At 39.8% G+C, this 24,142-nt stretch overlaps 1 protein-coding gene across 1 annotated transcript in view; it reads right to left on the reverse strand.

Moving 5' to 3' along the window:
* Positions 1-2,667: 2,667 nt before the first annotated feature.
* LOC131273514 (constitutive coactivator of peroxisome proliferator-activated receptor gamma-like) overlaps positions 2,668-24,142 on the reverse strand; it is a 37,314-nt gene continuing 15,839 nt past the window's right edge. Inside the window, 5 exon segments of the mRNA XM_058276872.1 lie at positions 2,668-2,772; positions 8,640-8,812; positions 18,006-18,083; positions 19,239-19,242; positions 20,662-20,681. Of these exon segments, the coding sequence (XP_058132855.1) occupies positions 2,668-2,772; positions 8,640-8,812; positions 18,006-18,083; positions 19,239-19,242; positions 20,662-20,681 (380 nt within the window).

Raw genomic sequence — 24,142 nt, forward strand, 5'->3', positions numbered from 1 at the left:
AGTTATCTTTCATTTGAGCTTTTGGACAGCTCCCGTCCTGTGATTCCAAACCACTGCCACTAGAGGGCGCCTCTACACCGCAGCCACTTTACTAGTACAGATCCGAAGCCCGGCCAGTGACACGGAAAACAGATTCCAATACCAGAATTCTCAAACTTCGCAAAATATTCCCTAATCTGCTTCCAGACGTGTCCCCCCGCCTTGCCACAGCCTAGATCAATTTTCCAATTACTTCTCTTTATTGCCTACAGCCTATTTGGGTTGGAGAACGGTTACCGGGCTTTTGGGGGCGGGGCTTCAGGCAGAAGCGCTATTGTTTATATTCGTACTCAAAAGTTTCTCCCGCTTCACAACAAAACACCGTCTATCTTCCGAAATCGAGCCACAAAGGCGATCTGTCAAATCAGCCTGTCAACAGCTCACCCAGAGCTCCCGAACTCCTTAGCCCTTCAGAGTCATCTAAAAGCGGTGCCGCGGGGCTGGACCGCGGTTCCCCCCACCCCCAACAGGGAGGAGCCCGTGCGCGGGTCTCACCTGCGGGCAATAGAACCCAAATTATATCTACGAGACCAATCCTCTCCGTTACCTTTCCACCCAATCGATGTCCCGACACTTCTGGCCTGCAAAAATCCCAAAAAAGCCTCGCCTTGGAGAACCTGCCGCCGCGCCCAGCCGTCTCTTCCCGGGACAGACCACAAAGGCAAGTTTACTCAGCGACCATCTTGTCTCCACCTCCCTCAGCACCCCTTTGGCTGACTAATATAGAGCAGTTGCTAGATTCAAGTTTTTAAGAATTTGCTCAACATCACACAGCTAGTAAGGGACATAATCCAGGATTAACCCTTATCTGTATGGTTCCAAATCTCCAGCTTTTTCTGCTACCTATGTGCCTTAGGAGCTTGCGTCTCCTCATTTATAACACAAAGATTAGGCTAAATGACCTCATAGTTCATTTCTACTTTCATTGAGTTGTTTGATTTTATTGTCAGGGACCAGGACAGGCAGTGAGAGGGCCTCAGGTTATAATGGAAGAGCTTAACAGGTTTCAGGAATTAATGGGCTGGTGGTATGTAGGAAATGGTCTGAAAGGGAGGTCTTGAGCATTAGAACTACAATCTAGTATCAAAAAGACCTCATATGAACTCAGAATTCACATTTTAAAATTTTGTTTTGCCTGAGGAAAAAAAGCACTTTAAAATAGCCTTTTTGAAAGTGATGTGATAAAATGGCTAACACAAAAGAAAAAAAAATCTGGCAATTAAAAAAAAAATTGGACTGCTATGAGAATTAGTTTATGAATTAAACCCTGCATGCAAATCTTGAAGTTAGATTAAAAAGTAATTTATAAATGGTATTAGTTTTTTTCCATTAGAAAGACATGAAAAACTAATTCAGTAAAATAGAAGCTATGGATAAAACTAATAATCAAGTGGCATTTACAAAGCAAAGTTTTAAGATTCCAACTACCCGGCCTTGGAATTTCCCATCAGTAAATATCAGTCAGATCAAAAAGGATGAAGCTCTGGAGAAGAGCTACCAAGTTTATCCTGTGATTGGGCCATTGAAATGAAACTTGAATAAAAACAATGGCGGGTATGAATCCCCGAAATGAAGTGCCTTATTTCCTCTATGTAAACATGATTTACTTAACCCCTAGTGTCTAAGCACAACACTGGGAGAGGATATAAGAGAGATGTGATATGGATCCAAGACTCCTGTATTAAACAGTGCAGTCTGGAGGCAAGACTCACAGACAAAATAGGCAGAACAACTCATTTATGGCCAGAATTACCAAAACTAGAGCAAAGTATCATATTATTCTAAGGTCAGTAAAGCTTATAAAGGATCTAAGTAAACTATTCCCTCCCAATTATTGGAATATCAAGGTAGTATTGAGAACTACAAGCTTCTCAAAAATAGAATTTGGCCAGTACTAGTAAGCATTTGATTTCAGTTGCTCATGAAGAAATCTCAAATGGCCTCATTCTAGAGGGATGCAGAAATTATATATATATATAGTTACTTTGACTAATCTGACAGGAATCTCAGCTTAGTTATTACAAAATTACTGTTTAAGAAATGAAGCTAGTCATTGCACTATGAAAAGACCTTGACCAGGAATCAGATGTGGCTCAACTGTTAAGAGTGTACGCCTACCATATGGGAGGGTCCAGGGTTTGAAACCCAGGGACTCCTGACCTGTGTGGTAAGGTGGCCCACGTGCAGAGCTGCTGCAAGCAAGGAGTGCTCTGCCATGCAGGGGCACCCTGTGTGGGGGTGCCCCACACACAAGGAGTATGCCCTTGCAAGGAGAGTCACCCTGCGTGAAAAAAAGAGCAGCCCACCCAGGAGTGGCGCCACACACACAGAGAGCTGATGCAGCAAGATGACATAACAAAAAAGAGACGCAGTTTCCTGGTGCCTCCAAGGGTGCAAGCAGATAGAGAAGAACACACAGCAAGTGGACACAGAGAGCAGACAAGGGGGTGGGGGGAAGGGGAGAGAAATAAATAAATCTTTAAAAAAAAGAGAGAAAAAAAGACCTTGACTAAAAGATCTTGAGCTTTTCTGTGAAATACCAACTATAATGAAGGAAAAAACTACTTGGAACACTGAATGAACCTTCCATCGTCTGGGGTTATCACTGGAAATGTGGTAATTAATCAGTCATGTCTGTACCTGAATGCCTGCAAGTTGACTAGTTGATTTTCCTTGGAGACAAACAGCCTGAGCAATGAAAGCATGTAAATCCTCCAGGCAAAGAGAGTCCACCTGAAAGGCAGAGAGAGAAAAACAAGACAAGTGAGAAAAATGCAGATAAAAGGGAATACAATCTCTTCTTTCACAGTCCAAAATCAGGGGTTGTAAAATCAAATCTTCTCCACTGTGCCCAAGGCCTTCTACCTAACTCACAGGGGCAGAAGCTCTTGTTCTTGGAATTCTAATATCCTTTCTCTCTAGCAATACAGAAAGCCCAGAATGTCTGGAAGTAATCATGAGGTACTGACCAAATCTAATTCATAGAGTAGTACAGCTGATCACTTTTTTTGGGGGGGAGAGGGATGGGACAAATTGCCAGAGTTGACCCTAAAATGAAAAAAAGTGTTTCTGAGGTTTCCAGACAGAGACCACTGTCTTAGTTTCCATGGTCTGACAAACACCCACAATGGGTTGGTTTGGGAGGCTTGAGGCGTGCTTCCTCCAGGATCAGGAGTGTTCTGGTAGCTGGCAATCCTTGGGTTCCTTGGCTTTCCCATCCCAGAGCAATGTCCTCTCCTTCCTCTTGCGGGTTCCTCCTGACTCTTGGCTTCTCCCTGAGGCCTCCGCCAACTGTGCCGAAATTATTTTTCTGCTAAAAAAGGACTCCAGTCATTCAGTGGAGCCACACCTTAAGCATGGCTCTTCAAGAGGTCCTCTTGACAGTGGGGTCATACCCACAAGAATGCACACTGAGAACATGCGTTTTCTGGGGGAGCACACAATTTAACTTACTACTACCATCCACAGCTAGGCTGAGCTGGGAGGTGAACAGAGCTGGGATAAACACCCACCTTCACCAATCCCTGATGAAACGTATGTCCTGGGATCCCGGTTGAAAATGAACCAGGGACCTAAAACATGAGGGCCCTCAAATCCTCTGTGAAATCAAAAGGCATAACAAAAGTGAGAAACCAGGAGAGACAGAGAAATGCACAGAAAGAAAGAGACCTTGTGGCAATAGCTGGGTCTCAAATAAAGAATGGTCACAACAGAGAGGACCTGAGGAGCAGAGATGACGGGGACAGGTCAGATGTCAGGGGCAGCACAGCATCTGTCTAATGCACTTTCTCCTCTCTCACATGGTGATGAGGCTGCACCTTTTCTAGCAGAGCAATCAGATATTGCAAACCACATAAAAACAATATGGTGGAGCTGGTGTGGCTCAGTGATTGAGGACCTGCTTCCCATATACAAGGTCCCAGTTTGTTCACTGGTACCTCCTAAAAATAAACAAACAAGAAAACCAACTCTCACTGGGGAGTGGATGTCGCTCAGTGGCTGAGCACCTGCTTCCCATGCATGAGGTCTTGGGTTCAATCCCTGGCACCTCCTAAAAAACAAAAAACAAACAAAAGAACCCACCAAAAAACCCAACAAGAAACAAAAAACATTATGGTGCCCTCTCCCTAAATAATTGTTATCCTATATGAACATGAGAATTACTCATGAGAATTTTACAGAGGAGCACACTCTGTAGCAAGTAACAGCTGGAGGAAAAACAAAGATGGAAAACAACAAACTTCTGCTTACAATTTCATTGATTCTTCCTGGATAAGAAAAGTGGCTAATGTGCCTCTCAAGGATCAAAATGATCCCACCATAAATAAGAAATATCAGAAATACTTTCCTTTAGGGGCTCCTGCTGCTCCTCACCATGAGCCTTCTCCTCCCTTTTGAGAGAGGTGCTGGATCTCTCATGAAGAAGGTGGGGGGATGGTGACTAAGAGGAGTGCAAGGCTGGACGGTGTGTTTGCCACTCACCATCTCCACCCGAGCGGAAGGTATTGACTGGCTGCTAAGACCTAAGAATGTTCTTACTGAACGCCCCCCCATCCTATTCCATTTCATTTCAAAGCAGGTGTCACCTTTGTATAAATGACAGCAATTGCAATTATTTTAGGGAAAGCCAGTTATCTGTAAATGTACAGTACATTAGATGGATCCCCATCTAGAGAAGCGAGATCAAACACAGGAGCTATTTTTTTAAATCCATAAACCCCCATTTCTTTCTGCTTAGACTGAGGTTTGCTGGAATTTAATTTTACTTCTTGCCATTAGTAACTTTTGAAGAAGGCTGATTTAAAAATATCAATCTAGAAGAAAAGAACACCTATCTCCTATGTCATGATTTATAGTTAAGCAATTTCACACTCTGCCATCATCTTTACAGCTAACAAATCTAAAACATGTCATAGGTCCAAAGTTTCTTAATAATATATTTTATTAGAACTTCACATAATGGAGATCATTATTTTAAAGTACTTGCTGTACTATAGATTTCATACTTTCTATGATACAAACTTCCCTTTCCAGAAGACTTTCTCAGGCAAGTCATTGAAAAATTACTTCTTTTTTGTTTTTTATAATTTTTTTTTAACATGGAGGTTGGACCAAATGAGCATTTAGCTTCTCTGTAGGTTTTGTACACTGATAAGTAAGCAATTTTATCCCACATTGCAAATCAACCTTCTAATTTAGGCTTAACTACATAAAATTAGAATATGTTAATAAATTTATCATTTTAGCCTCATTTATTGTAAGAGAATAGTTATCCCTGTGTATAATAATATAGTTCCTCTTAATCTATCAGACTACAGCTTTATTGATTTACCAAGTATGGTTTTGATGTTTTCTAATTTTTTAAAGTTATAATTTAAACATGTCCTTTAAAGCCAAATCATCAAGTCTATTTTATGCTGAATTACACATTTTTATTTAAAAGCAAATTGTAGAAAGGAAAAAGGTGCAAGGAAAACTTTTCCTTCTGTTGTTTTTCTTGCTTCAGCCTTATATAAATACAGATATAAAACTATTGTTCTGGGATTTTGGGTCTTTTCTTCTTGAAGTGAACTGTAATATCTGTAGATCAACTGCCTAACTGGACAGAAAACAGAGCTAGGTGGAATTAGTGAGAATGGGTTCAACATAACCCATTTCTACTACTGGAAAAAATCTTTCAAAATGTATGTCTTATAAGTGCTAATACAAAGGCATTCTTATCTATCTCTATATATACCAATCCTGTACAGAGAACAGCATATTTATTTTTATGGGTGAGATAACTCAGCTTATTGGTTTTCCTCCACTTTCCAGTTCCCATTTTGGCTCAATTTCAACCATAGCCACCTATGGATTAATAAACTATGGATATAAAATATTAATCCATATAGTCATGTATATTTAATATAGAATAAAATAGAAATGTGTGCTTACATTTAAATACAAAACAATTCCTGCCATCCTCTATGGTTTTATACTTTGCTAAGTTTTGTACAAATAAACAAAATGTAAAAAAAAATTAAAGTTTCTATTGGTGCATGTGAAACCAATAATAAAGCAATAACATTTCCAAGAGTTGTTTAAGGGAAGCAGATGTGGCTCAGGCAGTTGGGCACTTGCTTACCACATGGGAGGTCCCAGGTTCAGTTCCCAGTGCCTCCTCAAGAAGACAAGCAAGACACCAAGCTGGCGCGGGGAGCTAATACAATGAGCTGACACAATGAAGTGATGCAACGAAGAATAACCATGAGGAAACACGATGAGAGACACCAAAAGAAGAGAGCAGAGGTGGCTCAAGCCATTGGGCGCCTCCCTCCCACATGGGAGGTCCCAGGTTCAGTTCCCAATGCCTCCTGAAAAGAAGATGAGCATATACTGAACAGACACAGAGAGAAGATAGCAAGCACAAAACAAATGAGTAGGAATGGTGGATGAAAAAAAAAAGAGTTGTTTAATCCATACCACATTTGTCTGATATTTAAAATGGAGAGGGAGCAGGTGTAGCTCAGTTGTTGAATGCCTGCTTTGCATGGTTCAATCCCCCACACCTCCATAAACAAACAAATAAAGAGACTAAGTTTGGGGAACAGGTGCAGCTCAGTGGTTAAGCACCTGCTTCACATATATGAGGTCCTGGGTTCAGTCCCCAGTACCTCCTAAAAAATAAAAAAATGAAAATAAAAAATAAAATAAAGAGCTAGCTATAGAATGGCCAAGGACAAGAGGACAATTAGGATGAAAAAACCAGGATAATATTCTCTTGGGATGTAATTCTACAATAAGCTTCTTAATTACAATTAGTAAACCGTAGAGTGAATTCAGGTTTGAAAACACAATTACCTAACTTACTATTCTAGGCAAATGATAATTTAATGGTTCTGCCAGAGTAGACTCATACAGAGATCAGAGGACTTGACAAGATAGCTTGAAGGGGTCAAGAGAATTTATAAGACTATTTAGATGGGCTAAAGAAATGACACTCAATTTTAAAGGGCTTTTTGTTGTTGTTATGACAACAGTGGGACAAAAATCATTTAAAATGACAGCACTGTAGAAAGGAGGTGGAGAAAAGATATGGAAAGAGGGACTAGAAGAAGGATGTTATTTTCAATCCTTCTTTCATTAAGATGTCCAAAAATTATCATGTATGAGGAAAACTATTAAAAGGCAAATCTTTTAACTGACTGTTTATATTGTCATACATAGTGCAGCAATGCTCCAAATTGTACTCATCAAATGCAATGAATGTACAACATTAATGAAAGAAGTTGTCAATGTGGGAGGAGTGGGGGTTGTGGAGAGTGGGGTATATGGGAACCTCATATTTTTTAATGTAACATTTTGTGTGATCTATGTATCTTAAGAAAAAAAAAGGGACGTGGACTTGGCCCAATGGATAGGGCATCCACCTACCACATGGGAGGTCCATGGTTCAAACCCCGGGCCTCCTTGACCCATGTGGAGCTGGCCCATGCTAAGTGCTGATGCGCGTAAGGAGTGCCCTGCCACGCAGGGGTGTCCCCGCGTAGGGGGACCCCACGCACAAGGAGTGCGCCCCATAAGGAGAGCCGCCCAGCACAAAAGAAAGTGCAGACTGCCCAGGAATGGCGCCGCACACACGGAAAGCTGACACAATATGATGCAACAAAAAGAAACAGATTGCCGGTGCCGCTGATAAGGATAGAAGTGGTCACAGGAGAACACGCAGCGAAAGGACACAGAGAGCAGACAACTGGGGGGGGGGTGAGGGGAGAAAAAAATTAATCTTAAAAAAGAAAAAAAGAATAGAAATATTTTTAAAAATTAAGTTAAAAAATACGTGAAATATGAATATGGGTAGAACTGCAAAAAAAAAAAAAAAGAATAAAACTAATGAAAAAGGACTCATCCAAAGTATATAGTTTTTGGCACACTAGTTTAGTAGGACAAAGAGGACATTGATGATGATGATAGTGGGCAATTTATTGGGCATGGTGCCAAAACACTGTGTGTGTCATATAATATGATCCCTTGAAATCTGAGGAAGAACTAGTATCTCATCTTCAGATTAGAAAACTAAGGGTAGTGCTCAATAAGCATCCAATGGATGATGAATGAATGTGACTTAGGTAAACTGAAAATGCTCTGTCCAGAGTCACACAGCTACTGAGTGGAAAAGCCAGGTCTGTCTGACTACGGGGCTGAATCTTCTAACTGTTACACTAAAAGAAACCCAGCAACCATAACCACCACCACTGAAAACACAACTAAGTGGGTGAGTACAGGTAAATCCATGGCCAAGGAAGTTTGGGAATGTTGGTTTAAAGTTGAAACAGATTTCTTTACCGGCAATACTATACTTCATATACATTAAAAATCTCAAGAGTCAGATACAGCAGGCATGTTTCTCAAACTTATTTCACCCAGAAGCTGTTTTTTTATTTTTCTTTTTTCTTTAAGAGCATTTCAAAGGTCTAAAGTTCTGTGGAATGTATAATGGAAAAAGATGACCCAGAGGCACTGCTCCATGGAAATATCTCATAACACTGTATCTCGTGAAAGATGAGGGCCAGAAGTAAACAGCAGAATGCAGCTACTAGAACAAATCACTTCGGCTTTACCTGCACAAAGAGGTAGATCAAGAGGCAGCATAAAGCTTTAAATGGGTTTTCTAAAGTCTGCAGCTCTTCTTTTGCACAGGAAAGATGGAAACAGGCCAGGAGTGTGTCAAAGCACAGACATTGTATTCCTGGCTCTTGGTTCAGCTACAGCCTTTTCAAATTAGGTGTTTCCCCTGATTAAAAAAAAAAAAAAGAAGGAAAAGGTCATTTATCATTATTCTTTGCAGTAGCAAGTTATAACATACTGCTTCTAGAAACACAATAAAAGGAAACAGATCTCTTCCCTTCTTGATATACTTGGGGCTTTAAAGCTTGAAGGAACTAGAAAATAAACATGAACAGAGGTTTCTGGTTAAAAAAACCAACCACCCCTAAAGAGCTAGCTTTTATAATAAATATATTCGAAAGCATTCTTTTTCTAAGTTTTGGGGAAATAAGGGGTTCTGTTCCTACTCAAGTTGCATATTATGTTGTTAAGAATGCTTTTCGGAATATATTCCAAATGCACTACCGTAAGGATATAACAAAGTACTGCTTCAGTGAGATAAAATAACTGTGCTGAGAGTACTTCGCTGAAATACCATCAATTTACCCCTTTAGTTTGCTTTCATTTCCCTAAACCAATGCTACAGACTTTGGTGTGCATAAAAATCAGCTGTAGAGATTGTGTTGGGGGAAAAAGAGCATTTTCCTGGGTTCTCTATCCAGAGATTCTGTTTCATGAGGTTTATGACAGTTTCTGCGAGGGTGTACTTTAAATAACAACCCAGAAGTCTGTGGAGTCCACACTTTGGAAAGCACTTCTCTGAAACTATTAAACAAATTAGAAGTTTTAAAATATCATTTCTATCTATGTCTAAATTACTACAATCAAAAGAAAAGCCCCTTCCTCATTTACTTAAATCACTGATAAAACAAATACTGTGCCGAGACACTTGAGTCTTAATGAAGATATACAGAGCTGCAGCCACAGGAGAGCAATTTTGCTCTTGCTTATTGAATAAACAGAAAGGTGCCAGTTTTAAGATAAGGCAGATTAATCTATAATGGGTAACACATCTCCCTTTATTAATAGCAGCTGTGAGTTTCTATTAGTACACTTGGCTATAACAGACAACTAAAGTGCAAGGGTGGTTGGGGTCTAAATATTCTACAGGTTTATTAAAGAAACAAAACCCACTAACTAAATGGTAATAGAATTTAATGACTCAAAAAAAAAAAAAAAAAAGAAATTCTCCTATTTTTTTTGCCTTTCTCGCAGTGTTATTTATTTAATATTCTCAGCGGTGTATTTCCTACCCACCATCAGAAGTGAAACAACTCAGTAAAAGTCATTTGCATTTCTGAAATGGCTTAAGTGTTCTCTTCACCAAAAACAAACAACAAAACACAACTTTTTCAATATTTATTTCAGGGAGAAAAACAAAAACCAAAACAAAACCTTCATTTTTCTTTTGGGAGAAAGAATATAGTGAAGATAACATGGGGGAAAAAAAACCTATGGTAGCAGTACTTAAGATAGAGATATTTTCCCAAGAAAATGACAAGTTATCAGCTGGACTTCTTAAAAGCATGCTTTTAGGAAAAGCATCATATAAGATAGAAAATAGAAACTACAGCCCATGGGCCAAACCTGGCTCACTCCCTGCTTCTGTACAGTCTGTGAACTAAGAATGGTTTTCACATTTTTAAATGGTTGGGGAAAAAAATCAAAAGAAAACTAATATTTCATCACATGTGAAAATTATATGAAAGTCCAATTTCAATGTCCACCAACAAAGTTTTACTGGAACACTGCCATTCTCATGTATTATTATCTATGGCTACTTCTACGCTGTAAAAGAAGAGTTGAATAATTGCAACAGGCAGTGCACAGCTAGCAAAGCCTGAAGTATTTACTCTCTGACCCTTTACAGAAAAAGTTTGCCAACCTCTGATTTAAGGTAAACAATGAATATGAATCTAAGTTCTTTCAAATATACTAAAGTCTTGGAAAAACATTTATTTTGATGAAAAAACTCTGCTGCATTGTAGAAAGTTTAGAAAAATAGAGAAGCATAAAGAAGAAAAGAAAAAATAATCTATATTCTCACTACCTAGATAAAACCATATTTTCAAATACAATTTCTAGCCCTTTCCTCAATGCATATAAAACATTTACAAACATATCTAAAAGGTCAAGTCTCTATCATAGAGTGCACAGAGATTGACAGATTTTGTGTTTGATTTGCTCATAATAAAACTTTAGTGCAAAAAAAATGGAGATTCACAAAATATATTTAGAACCAAGAGTAGCAGAATGCTAAATGAAGGATTTCCTGAATGAAGAGTTACTGCCAGGACTTCACCAATGAAACCGCCAACAAAATGACGGTGCTAGTGGACACCTGCTATTCATTCCCAACAGGAACAAAACTGGGTGAAATACTCCAGTGAGGTATGTCCTAGTATCTTGTCTAATAAAGGATATGAGAGAGAAAAGCAAAACCAGTGAGGTCCATAAGTTGTTTTTACCACCTTTTTTTTTTCTTTCCATGAACTTGATACAAAGTTTCTCTGAAGGTTGAGAATGGAAAAAGTTAATGGGTTGCCCCATATGATATATGAGCAGTCCCTGCCTTGGAAGAACTTGCAGAAAAAAGTCCTGCAAACAAATTATAATACAAGAGGCCCAGAAGTTTTATTAGAGGAATACTGAAGTTCAAAGAGAGTAACCAATTGGGGCGGGAAGGAGGGAGTTTCCACGGAAGAGACGGGTAGAACATTTGGGCTGGGCTTGGTTGGATACAGGATATTTCTTCTAGGATTGTGAGGAGGCAGCAATGGGTATATTATAAAACCTGTGCTGTTTTGTGTGATCTATGTATCTTTTTTAAAAAAAGGACATTAAAAAAAATTTGCTACAAAAAATAAAACGTTTGCTGTTTTCTCTCCTCCTACCATGTATATAAACATCAAGCAACTATGCATTCAACACATATTTCTTAGTAACTACCATCTGCCAGGCATCCTGGTAGGTGCTGGAGATACATGAGGGGATGGAATGAAACAGACACAGTGCCTGCCCATAGGGCCTTTACAACCTAGGAGAGAAGGGAGATGTTAACCAAACAATCACATGCCTATATAATTGCTAACTATACAATACAGGAGAAATACAGAGTACTTTGAGAGCATATTCTGGAAGACCTGAACTATCTGGGGAGTAACATGGTAGAAAAACACATCTGAACTGAGATCTGAAGGAAGAATAGCAATTAAATCAGATGAAAGGAGAGAGAGGTTCCAGGAAAAGGTCTTTATCCTATGAGCAATGGGAAGAAAATGAAGGGTTAAACCAAAGGAATGCCATAACTGAGTCTGCATTTTGGAAAGGTCACTTTGGCTGCAGTGGAAAATGGATTGGAGGTACATAAAATGGGACATGAGCAAAAGGTACAAGAAGGTATGACAGGCTGGAAGGAAGACAAAGGAGCTGGAGCTGGAAAGAAGTAGATGGAGCTAAGAGACGATTAGGAGGAAAATAGGTAGGACATGGTGAAAAACCAGATATATTAAGTAAGACTCCCAGATTTATGCTTTCTGTACTAGATGGATGGTGGAGAGATTCATAGAAAATAACACTATTTCAAAGTGTGGCCTCTTTGTAATGGGGCTACTTAGTAATGAGCACAGCACTTAGAATTGAAGGCACTCAATAAATATGAATTAAATGGTTTCTCTAACCCTCAACCTTCAGGGAACTCTGTATATATTTGAAACAACATAAATGAAAAAGAAAAATCTGGTAACACATAATTGATGGATTTTAGTTTTCTTTTCAGCATATCTTTTATCTGACTAGGATCATTTGGAATATCTGTGAACTTGTTAGAAATGTGAATTCCTAGGGCACTCCCTGACTCCAAACTTACCGAATCAGAAATTCTAGGGATGGGGCTCAGCAATCTGTGTTTTCCTGTTTATTTTAAAGATTTATTTTTAATTTAATACCTCCCGCCCACCCCCATCTACTCTGTGTCCATTCACTGTGTGTTCTGCATCCACTTACATTATCCAGCAGCACTGGGAAACTGCATCTTTTTTGTTGCGTCATCTTGCTGCATCAGCTCTCCGTGTGTGCGGTACCACTCCTGGGTGGATTGTGCTTTTTTCACGCAGGGCAGCTCTCCCTGGAGGGTACACACTCCTTGCACGTGGGGCACCTTTACACGGAGGCGCCCCTGCATGGCACAGCACTCCTTGCGCTTGGCAGCACTGCATGTGGGCCTACTCCACATGGGTCAGGAGGCCCTGGGGATCGAACCCTGGACCCTCCATATGGTAGAAGGACTTACTATCAGTTGAGCCACATCCACTTACTGAGCAATCTGTGTTTTAACAAACCTCATAGGCAGAGTTTAAATAACACTTCTTTTCTTAAAGAATATTCTCTAACAAAAAGGCTAAGAAATCATTTACACCCAGATAAAAACGAAGAATAATTTTTTTAAAGATTTACTTTTTATTTATTTCTCTCCCCTTCCCCCTCCCCCCCCCCGAGTTGTCTGCTCTCTGTGTCCATTTACTGTGTGTTCTTCTGTGTCTGCTAGCATTCTTGTGAGGCAGCACTAGGAATCTGTGTCTCTTTTATGTCGCATCATCTTATTTCGTCAGCTCTCCATGTGTGCAGTGCCACTCCTGGGCAGGCTGCACTTTTTTCACGTGGGGCAACTCTCCTTGCATGTGGGGCTCCCCTATGCAGCAGACACCCCTGCGTGGCACGGCACTCCTTGCGCACATCAGCACTGTGCGTGGGCCAGCTCACCACATGGGCAGGAGGCCCTGGGTTTGAACCCTGGACCTCCCATGTGGTAGGCAGATGCTCTCTCCATTGAGCCAAATACACTTCCCAAGATGTGCATCTTAGTTGATAGATTTCCAATCATCTTAATCAGGAAAGGATATGAATTACTTTGAAGGACTATTTAGGTTCTCTTTAATTGATAAACTTACTCTAAGAAAAATGTTTTTTTTTTTTTTTAAAGATTTATTTTTATTTATTTAATTCCCCTCCCCTCCCCCGGTTGTCTGTTTTCTGTGTCTTTTTGCTGCGTCTTGTTTCTTGTTTCTTTGTCCGCTTCTGTTGTCGTCAGCGGCACGGGAAGTGTGGGAGGCGCCATTCTTAACCCTAAGAGGCCTGAAGCTATCAGAGGAAGAGAAGCTCAAACTTCCAAGCTATCTGGCGAGTCCCCCCTGCCCCAACATATACCTCTCCGGATCATGAGAAAAGCAGGTTCTTCCAATAAAGATCAAGGTGCCCTCACATTTCACCCAGGTTCCATGGGCATATGAAATAGTTCAGAGAATAATCTAGAGGGCTGAATCTAGAGGCACTCTGGTCTCTAGGTCACTCGCCAGCATTGCATCGAAAATGCATCAACTTCAAAACCTAATTATATAAATTGGTCAAAGTTTTTGTGAGAATAGATGGACAGGGCAGCCAAGGGATTTTTCAGGGTGGACAGACCCCAGAGGCTCAAGCAGAGGGCAGGAGGAAGGTCATTTCTATGACTGACAACTTTGAGGACTGTCGTGAGAGCTGCAGGAGAGGACTCAACCCCGGGGGGATGGTTGCTGGACTTGCCTCATTAGTAACAAAGCAAGTGTCCCATTTGTATTTTTACAGCCATGAACACAAGTGAATAAGTACAGACTCCTAGACCCTAAGCTTTGGTATTTCTATGTGCTTTTCATAGGGAAACAAGTATTCTAATAACTGGATTTTAGAGTTATCATATGGTTATTTTTCTTGCATATTCTTAGGGTGAGAAAAACCATAAAACTGTCTGGCTTGAGTCCACTGTCAGAATGTGAGAAGTGAAACTTCTGGAATTACCCTGCAGAGATTCTTACATCTCAAGTTCATCAGTGATGATTATAATTCATAAGTTCAATTCAAATAGTTATTTATTTAACAATCTCTGTTGGTAGCACATTCTTGGCCAAAATGAAACAACAACCAAAAAAACCCTGACTACTCACATGCAAACTAAATCTTTCCTTTTTAATGAAATGATAAATTTCAACAGCCTATTTACAATAAACAAACAATTGAGATATAAATGGAGAACATATTAACATCTCAAGACATTGAACTCTACATTTACATGGGTAAGCTGTATAATTTCATGTCTGCAAAATGATATTGTTACACTGCTACTATCTAATGCATTCAAAATGTAATTAATGTGGCTATAAAAGTATTCAATGCAAAACTGAATTCTTGATTTGTCACTCTAATGTGTATTTGTATTACATTTATTTGACAAATTTTCAAACTATATTTTACAAGTAGAAGAAAGGTCACTATTGAGCTTTTAAATTCATTTAGCTTGATTCATGATGGTCAGGCTAGGTAATTTTTGAGACTGGCAGCAATGTTAGCATCTGTTGGAATACACATCCTGCAGTGCCAATTGCATACACATGTGTACATCTAACAGGTGGTGACTTTAAGTCTTCTATTCACCAGCCATAGAAACCTCTAAGATTTGACAAGACTTTCTTGACTTGTATACAAGTGTCAGGATGAAAACCTTCAACAGTATATGTAAAAGCGAACCAAGAAAACTTCACTAAAATTGTGTAATAGCAAATGACAGAATGAATGTACCAAATGCAGAAACTTTTTTTCTCATGAAATATAACACTTCACCCCATTCTGTTTTCTGAAAGTCTTCTAAGATGCTCTGCAAGCTTCTGGTGATTCAAATATTAAGGTTACTTATTGTTTCTTGAACCAAACAACACTTCAAAAATCATTCAGGATGGATAATTATCAATTAGATGTGTGAAATGAACTTTTCTAGATTTCTAAAATGAAGATGTCTTATGACAACAAAAATGACACTGAGAAGAGAAAAAAATCCCTGTACTTTGTTTAAAGAAGCAGTTCTAATTTCTGTAGAAAAAGTGATTTCAAATATTTGCCTTTTGTTTGGCCTAAGATTCATTCCCACACAATGCATACTACTAGTAAATTGGGGAAGAAGAATGAGAGTAGGGATAACGTGTGTTGAGAGTGAATAAAAAAGCACATATGCAACACAAGGAGTTTTTAAGAGTTGTGTTTGGATAAAGGAAGCTAAAGTTCAAAGTGTATACCCTTCTTGTGTTATCAGAAACATCTTTCATGATATATTGCAGATAAGTGAAATGTAATATACATATGATGTGTGTATATATCATACGTACACATACTTTATGAAAAGATGGGGAACAGAGATGGAAATATATGCATATAAATAAGCTATCTAAAATTTAAAGGGAAAATTTTCATTTCTACCATTTAAGAAAGCAAGCACTAAATCATATGTGCTGCTAAAGGAAAGGGTCTTTAAAAAAAAAAAAAAGAAAAAGAAAAAAAGAGAACATTTCCAGCCACAATGTTAGGAAACTCATTGAAAAATATAGCATTTATGAGATGAACTTAACTGAAATGCTCTCAGAAGAACAAGTAAAATCTGAAATGAGTACTCTGATGGCTATGCTCAACTCTTTGATGACCTTGTTGCTTCTTTTACTTGGAAACGACTAACTAGTCATGTAACAGTATTTAGCACCTATGGGAAAGGTGGAATGCAAATTTCAGATTTTCCTGACAGAGGTAGAAGCAGAGGATCAATCAGTAGAATTCTGTTGTTCTTAATAATAATTGCTTTTGTAAGTAATGGAGAATACCTGTAACAGAAAAGCTTCTATTTTAGTTTTAAAACCATTTGGCATTTTTCCTCATGGATACAGGAAAGTTTTAAATTTTAAAATGTTACTTTATCATTATTAACATAAGCATACACAATGAGATTCATTCAGTTAAGTTATCTGCAATAAAAATTCAAAATCACATCACTAGTTTATTAGATATGAAATATGAATAGGCTTTCAAAGTTCCTTCCAGAAGCAAAATTCTGTGATGTAGTACTATATGCATAAGCTTTGCAGTTCTTTTAGGACCAAAGAGAATGTTTTAATAAACTCTAGGAGTAGTATCTCTGATTATTACACTATTTCTAGAGTTTATTAAAATATTATATAGAGTAACTTTTAAAATTAATTGAAAATATAATGATGGATAGTCAAATATTCCCTTTAACTCAAACCATGAAGAGAACTATAATAATTCTTTTATTCTTTTTGGAAAGAGATTATAGGGAGTAATTATATACATTAGTTTTAAAAAATTATGTTTGCTATTATTTAAAAATACTTCTTGCAGTAAAAATAAATTTCAGTGTATCTTACTTTCAAGACAAGTACTTTTTTAGCTTGAGTCTATCACTGATTGATAGAATAGGGAACTTTTCCCTAGAATAACGTTTTTCAACTTCTCTCCCAATTTAATTCCATTTTATAAAAACATTTTGCAGTATTCAAATCCTTATTTGGTAACTTACAGGCTCATGTGATGGAAAATAATAGTGGCATGAGAGAACTTAATGCACACAAAAATGGAATATCAAAGTTCTAGAAAAATATTTGTTTCTCTGAAACAATGAAAAGGGCCACTAAAAATAAACTCTAAAATCCACCCTCTCTTTTTTTAACTATCTAATGTAGAATATCATCCCTTATAGTCATAAATTCTTGGCCTTTTTCAGATGCTAAGAACTCTTAGGAAGAAAAGCTGCCAAGTTTTAAGTGAACTTTGTTTTTCTTCCTTTCTCTTGACATGTTTTAATGAAAGTAAAACTTGTTTCTTCAGTTTAAGTTGTTCTTTTTATCTCTCCCTTCAGTTCTAGAACTCATTAAAATACACTTTCTTTTTTTAGGAGGTACTGGGTAGCTCATATGTGGGAAGCAGGAGCTTAACCACTGAGCCACATTCACCCCCCAAAATAAACTTTCAGTAGTGGGAGAAGACCAGAGTTGACTGAAACAGAACACCAAGAATCCAATTTTGTTTATTTGGTGGCTCTTTTCTGGGTGCTCACTATGCTTCAGACACTGGGTGGACAGGAGCAAAGAGCTCTAAACCACAACAACACTGACCTTTGGGGCGTGGGGTTTTCTCAAGGGCTCTCTTCTCTTCCCATTGGTGTGGACCTTGAGCAGGGGTGGAGGCAGAAGATAGGAGCAAAGCAATATGGCAGATTGCCCAGGAGAGGCAGAATTGCAGCAGGTCTAGGATGAGTCTGCTACAATGTCCTTGCCTCTGTCTTTTCAAAACAATACTAGATAAATACATTCATCTTGGGCTAAGGTTTGAAACGAAAATGAGTGTGTATGTAGATCTGGAAAAAGTACATGTCCGTGCCTGATCCTTTCGGGGACTTGGAAGATCTGATACACAGATCTGTGTTTTAATGTAGTCCAGTTTGCCTGTACCTGGGATGTTGATCTGTAGAGGCTTCACCAGATCCGGGCACTTCAGCGGGTTCCCAGAGTACACACACCACTCCTTCACTGTGGAGGAGCTGCCACCACCTAAACAAAGACAGCTGGGACAAGAAATGCACACCAATGCCAACTTCCGCTACCAGGTTAAGAGTGTAACAAACCCAAATTTGCCTGCGTTTAACCAACTCAAAATCCATCAGCGCAAGTGTGTTCTCATGGCCAAGGGTGATTAAGGTGATTTTAGTGATCCAGCAGTTGGTTTTCTACCCTCATCAGCTCTGGGGCTCATTCATTCATTCCAGAAAGAACAATAATCTCTGGCTCTGACTAAAATGTAGGGGCCTGAAGGAACAAGGGACTCTTGGAAGCAAAAGTCTAAAAAGCAAAGGGGGTATAATCTAGGTCAGTAAACAGCTGAAGGAGAGCAGAGAGCTGATCAACGATTACCAAGATGGCCTTCCTGCCTTCCCTCCCACGTGCTCCATAAAACACTGAGGACAACTTTCTGAAATAGGACAAGGCCGTTCTGTCTTACACTATGTCGCTGGGCTGGAGGGTTGCGACCTCGCTCAGACCCAAGAATCGGGGGGGGCTTGCTCCTGCGAAACCGCCGGTGGGGGCACTCCAAGAAGGAGCGCCGGAGTTCTCCAGGCATGGGGGACGCGCGGTTAGGAAAGAACCACGGAGACCGCCTGAGCGCAGGAACAGGTCTGCTTTATTGCGGAAGTACACTTGGTTATATAGGGTTGGGTGGAGGGAGGGGTTGGAGCTAGGGCAGGCTAGCTACGGAGTGGTAGAGGATAGGTGGAAGTGGGCGGATGGCTATGAGGTAAGCAGTGGCTAAGGAAGGAGGCAGATTATATGTTGGCAATGTGGGCGGGACTGGCGGGAAGGACAGCAACGGCTGGAGGGGGAAGATAACAAGGGCTGGGAGGAGGGGTGGAGGGAGGCAGTAACAACACTATTTTAAACAACTGTCAAAACTAGTATTTCGTACGACTATTCCAAAAGTGGGAGAAATAATCTAAAACAAATGTGCTTCTATATGATCTCCATTTCAATTCTCTTTGCTTACGCGATACAATTAAAGTGAAATCAAAGCTCTCCGACTCCGTGTTCTCAACTAGCCTATCTTAAAGTTAGAACACAGGGGCCATCGGGTAAGAGCAGCCTTGGAGCTCTATTACAGCTTCCACGCCACCCCCCTCGTGCCCCTAACACCCGCCTCGCTCCATCTGGGCTCTGGATCCCACCCTCTTGGCGCTTCTCTACTCACTAGGCCCTCCTTTCCTCTTGGAAGCCTCTTCTTCCGTGGGTTCCCTCATCTGAACACGCTCAAGCCTTTATTTAAAAAAAAAAAAAAAAAAAAAAAAAGGCCCTGCCTGGACGGCAAGGCCCCCCTCGGCTGCTGCCTCCCTTCACAGCCAACCTGGCTGGAGAGCGGCCTTCCTGCCCCTCACTCCCAGCGCGCTCGTCGCGCTTCCCGCTTCCGTCCACACTACGCCACGGACCCGGCCTTGCCAAGGCCAGCCGGCAAGGGCCTCTCGTCGCCGACTCCAGTGGCTGTGCTGAGTCCCTGTCATAGTTAGATCTCACTTCTGTCTTACACCGCTAGCCACACGGCCTTCTTATCAGCATTTCCACTTCCTTCGGATTCTGTGGCATCCCCTTGCCCTGGTTTCTTTCCCACCCTCAGGTCTCCTCCTGAATTCCTTTGTAAGGCTGCAGTTTTCTGCCCGTCCCTTCCCTGCTCAGGGCTCTCCTCTCCTGCTCTGCTCCAGCTACTCCTCTCCTCCCAAGGCTTCCACACTTAGACTGACACTTTCACCTGCGTGTCCGCCCGGCTCTCTCCCAAGCCCCAGGCACCTGTGCTAGGGATGACAGCAGCAGCTAACGCTTTTGTTTACTATGTGCTAGACATTTACCATGCGTTTTCTCATTTCGTCCTTGTAACAACTCTAGAGATACAGAAAAGGAAACCAAGGCTCTGGGGGGCCTGAGCCCAGGACCTCTGTTGCCAGCGTCACGCTACACCCTCCCATGGGTACCTCCAGCTCAACACGCCCGCGCTAAAGTGACCACCTTCCAGCCCAAGCTTCTTTTTCCTGTCATATTCCCTATCTTAGTGAATGACACTTTGAACTTCCTGGGCACCCAAACTAAAATGCTTTCGACTACCCTTGCCCGTGCCCTTCACAGCCAATGAAATCAAGTCCTATAAACGGAACTGTCTCGGCAGTGGACCCAGTCCCTTTCTCCCCACCATCCCACCCTAGTTCTGGCCATGACTGTCTTTCGCCTGGATTAGTTATAACAGCCTCCTGGTTATAACCCTTTCAGACTTCAGTCTCATCCCTCCCCAATGCTTGGAATGAAAATTTCATCAGGTTGCTCCCTAACTAAAATCTCCCCGATGCCCCCAGGGTGAAAGTCCGAACACAGGATGGCGGACGGCCTAAGGCCCTCCGGATCTGGCGGCTGCTTCCTCCCTAGCCCACTGCTCACTGTCCTCCTCCCCGGCAGTTCTCATGCTCCACCGAGCATCAGACCCCCCGGAGGTCATGTTGAAGCGGATTCCTGGCCCCCCTCCCTTAGCAGATGCGGGTGGGACTCACGAAGCCGCATTTCTAACGAGTGCTCAGACAGCGCAGGTGCTGCTGGCCTCTGGGAACCAAGCCTGTGGCTCACGCTTCGGGGTCCAGCCGTGCTGACCTACCTCAGGCTCCTCCAACTCACGCCTCCTCATACATCAGGGTTTGGATGTGGAGTTTCTTTGGTGTGGGGCCCCCTGGTCCCCCAACACTTCTCCTCTGTGGCTCACCTCCCTTGCTTTTCACTCAGTCATTTCTACTTTTCTGTTAAGCTTCGATGTCAGCTCCTCAACGATGGGGTCTAATGCCCTTCCCGTGAATTCCGAAGCATCCTAACCTCTCAGGGTACTTTGGCTAATGGCAGGCAAATGCCAACCAACCCCTCCTAACTGTGAGCTCCATGAGGGCAAGAACTATGTCTTCTTCATGTGGTATCTCCAGTTTCCAGCACAGAGCAGAGGCTCGTTAAAGTAAGTTGAATGAACAAATCCAACTCAGACTAAATTCACACGTACGGAGAAAGTGTGAGAAAGTATTCTTATAGTGGAAAAACAAAACAATCCAAACCATTTCCTACGTAATCCTCCTGGCCTAGGTTTTCACTACGTTAAAAAATAGTCAACTCGGGGAAATTTTAGGTTGTATATAAATTACCTCACACACACACACACAAACCACAGAACTGTACAACACAAAGAGTTAACGCTAGTGTAGACAGTGGGCTTAAATTAATAGCATGGTCATAATATTGTTTTATCCATTGTAACAAAAGTAGCACACTAATGCAAAATGTTAATAGGGAAAACTGCATGTGAGTGGGAGGTGTAAGGGAATGTTCTGAACAATTTTTCTGTAAACTTGAAACTGCTCTAATAAACAGTTTATTAGTGAACTGTACCCTAAATTGCTATTTCAGAAAGAAGTTAGTCTCTCATGCCAAAAGATGAATATTATTAGGCTTTAGTAACTCACTGGGTAAGAATGTTCCACAACTGTCAATGCTCAGTTTGCCAAATGTCCTCCTTAGGAATTTACTAAAATATATACAAAGCCATAATTATACCATCAATGCAGAAAGTGATGTTTCATCCTAAACTGTTCACAACACAGAAATTTAGAGTTGACTTCCCAAATAGTTTTAAGTCTAAATAACTTATACAAAGAGAGTAAAGAGTTTCATGTTAGGCACTGGTATTCTTTATTTAAATAAAAAAAAAAAAGCAGATTTTCTATTACTTCCTTTCTTGTTAAAACATAAGTAAGTCAGTTTTATGAACAAAAATTCCAAGAGAAATGCCACACAATTGAGTCAGTAATTCAGCTACAGTCCAGAATGAAACAGCTGGTCATCTAGAACAGTTGAATCATAAATCCATAAAACCATGATTCTGTACAAGACTCAGCAAGCAAAACAAGACTGGAGGGAAGCACAAAGACCAGATTCCCTCTTTCCTCCATAATCGATATTAGCCAACTAGGGTTAATATCCATATTTAATTGTAAAGTATACTCACTCCCCACTGTACAGGATTCCATATTTGCGAATTTGTCTACTCACTAAAACTTATTTGTAACCCCAGAATCAATCCTTGTGGTACTTTTATAGTCATTCAAGACATGAGCAAGCAGTGAAAATTTTGAATCATCTGATGTGCACATTCCCAGCTGTGGTTGAACAAGGTGATGCTCTGCCCTTTATTTATTTATTTATTTTTTCATTTTAAAAAGAATTTATTGAAGTATATCACTCATACATGAACCTAATAAACAATAAGTATATAGTAAAAGTTGTGAACTTACGAAACAAACATACATAGCATCACACTGGGCTCCTATGCATCACCCCACCACAAACACTTTGCATTGCTGTGAAACATTTGTAACAAATTATGAAAGAGCATTGTCAAATTATTACTAGTAACTATGGTGCCCTGACTCTTTTGTTTCAGTTTTCACACAGTAAACAAGTGTCTTTTTAGTGGTATATTTAGTGCCACATTTTTCACAATTTTGTACTTTTTGTGTGTGTGTGATTTCACTGTTTAAAATAATCCCCAAGTGTAGTGCTGAAGGGCTGTCCAGTGGTCCTAAATGCAAGAAGGCTGCGATGTGTCTCATAGGGTAAATATAGATGTTTACATAAGCTTCACTGAGGCACAATTACAGTGCTATTGGCCATGAGTTAAATGCTAATGAATCAAACACATACATTAAATAAGGTGTTGTTACAGAAAAGCACATAAAACAAGATAATTTATTAACTGGTTGATGAAATTTTGTGACCAGAGGTTCAAAGGAACCTAACACTATGTATCTCCTTTGGTTCAGTATTTGTTAATTCAGCATTTGCAGCAACTCTAGAGACTATAACTACAGCAAAAAGCAAGAATACACTGCATTCTTAAATGAAGAGATTAACTAAAGCTTTTATTTTTTTTAACTGATTTACTTCTATCTGATGACTTTTACTGACCAAGCAAGATGGTCACAGAACAAAAGTAAACTATGCTTCTTAACTCAGTACTCATAGCTATTTACTAGACAGATAATTGAATGTGAAAAACTATTCATCTTCACATATAAAATTAATTTACCTAAGAATAAAAGTTAAACTCAACTCTGTTGATGCCTTGTTTCATTGTCTAAATGAAATTTCATCTGAAATTGTGGTAAATTATGGGGTAGAATACCAGAAAGGAATTGGGTAGCCAAAAGAAAGGGAGATCAAAATCCAGTATTTTCTCTGAGGTAGCAGTAGACTAATTAAATCACAATAGTGAAACAATAGAGTAGTGTCTTCAGGTTCTACATTCTAGCCTTAATTTTGTGACTAATTCTTCAACAGTGAACATGTAAATTATGAGACCTATATGCTTTAGTTTCATTCTTTTATCAAAAAAGGATAAAATGCTAGCATGTAGTGGCTAGAAAATATAACTGATGTTAATAAAGGATAATGTTGGAAGTCTGGATAATGTCTATTCAAATCTAAATCTTCAGATGAGAATTGTTTTTCATTTTTAATTCAGATTATCATTCTTATAATTAGACTTACAATTCCTGGTGTTACTTTAAAAAACTTGAAGTGGATGCAAAGCAATATCAGAGACTACATCTTGAAATAAAAAATAAACATGATGTATAGGAAAATCCTAAAGTTTAGCAAATACTCTTGTATGTCTTATCATTTCAGATTTTAATCTTACACTCATTTTTAAAACCATAGTAGCAACATTTTCAACAATTTGATTTGTCTGAATTAAAAATGAAATACTCATTTTAAATGTCTGATATATCAAGAAAAAAGAAGAGGAAATTAAGTCTGGGAAATCCTAAAAGGAAATACTGTTTTTTCTCATTGGAGCTTTCACTTTGCTGGGCTCTGAGTTCAAGAGAACAAATAAAGTTATACCAATGTAGCAAGCACTGCAGATTCAAAGAAACAAAATAAGATATTGCCTAGGTGAAGTTTAATTTAAGGGCTCTAAAAAAGTAGAGAAGAATCAACTTCTGACAGCACTATTCAAAAAACTG

This window comes from Dasypus novemcinctus, chromosome 15 (assembly GCF_030445035.2).
Source record: "Dasypus novemcinctus isolate mDasNov1 chromosome 15, mDasNov1.1.hap2, whole genome shotgun sequence".
NCBI lineage: Eukaryota > Metazoa > Chordata > Mammalia > Cingulata > Dasypodidae > Dasypus > Dasypus novemcinctus.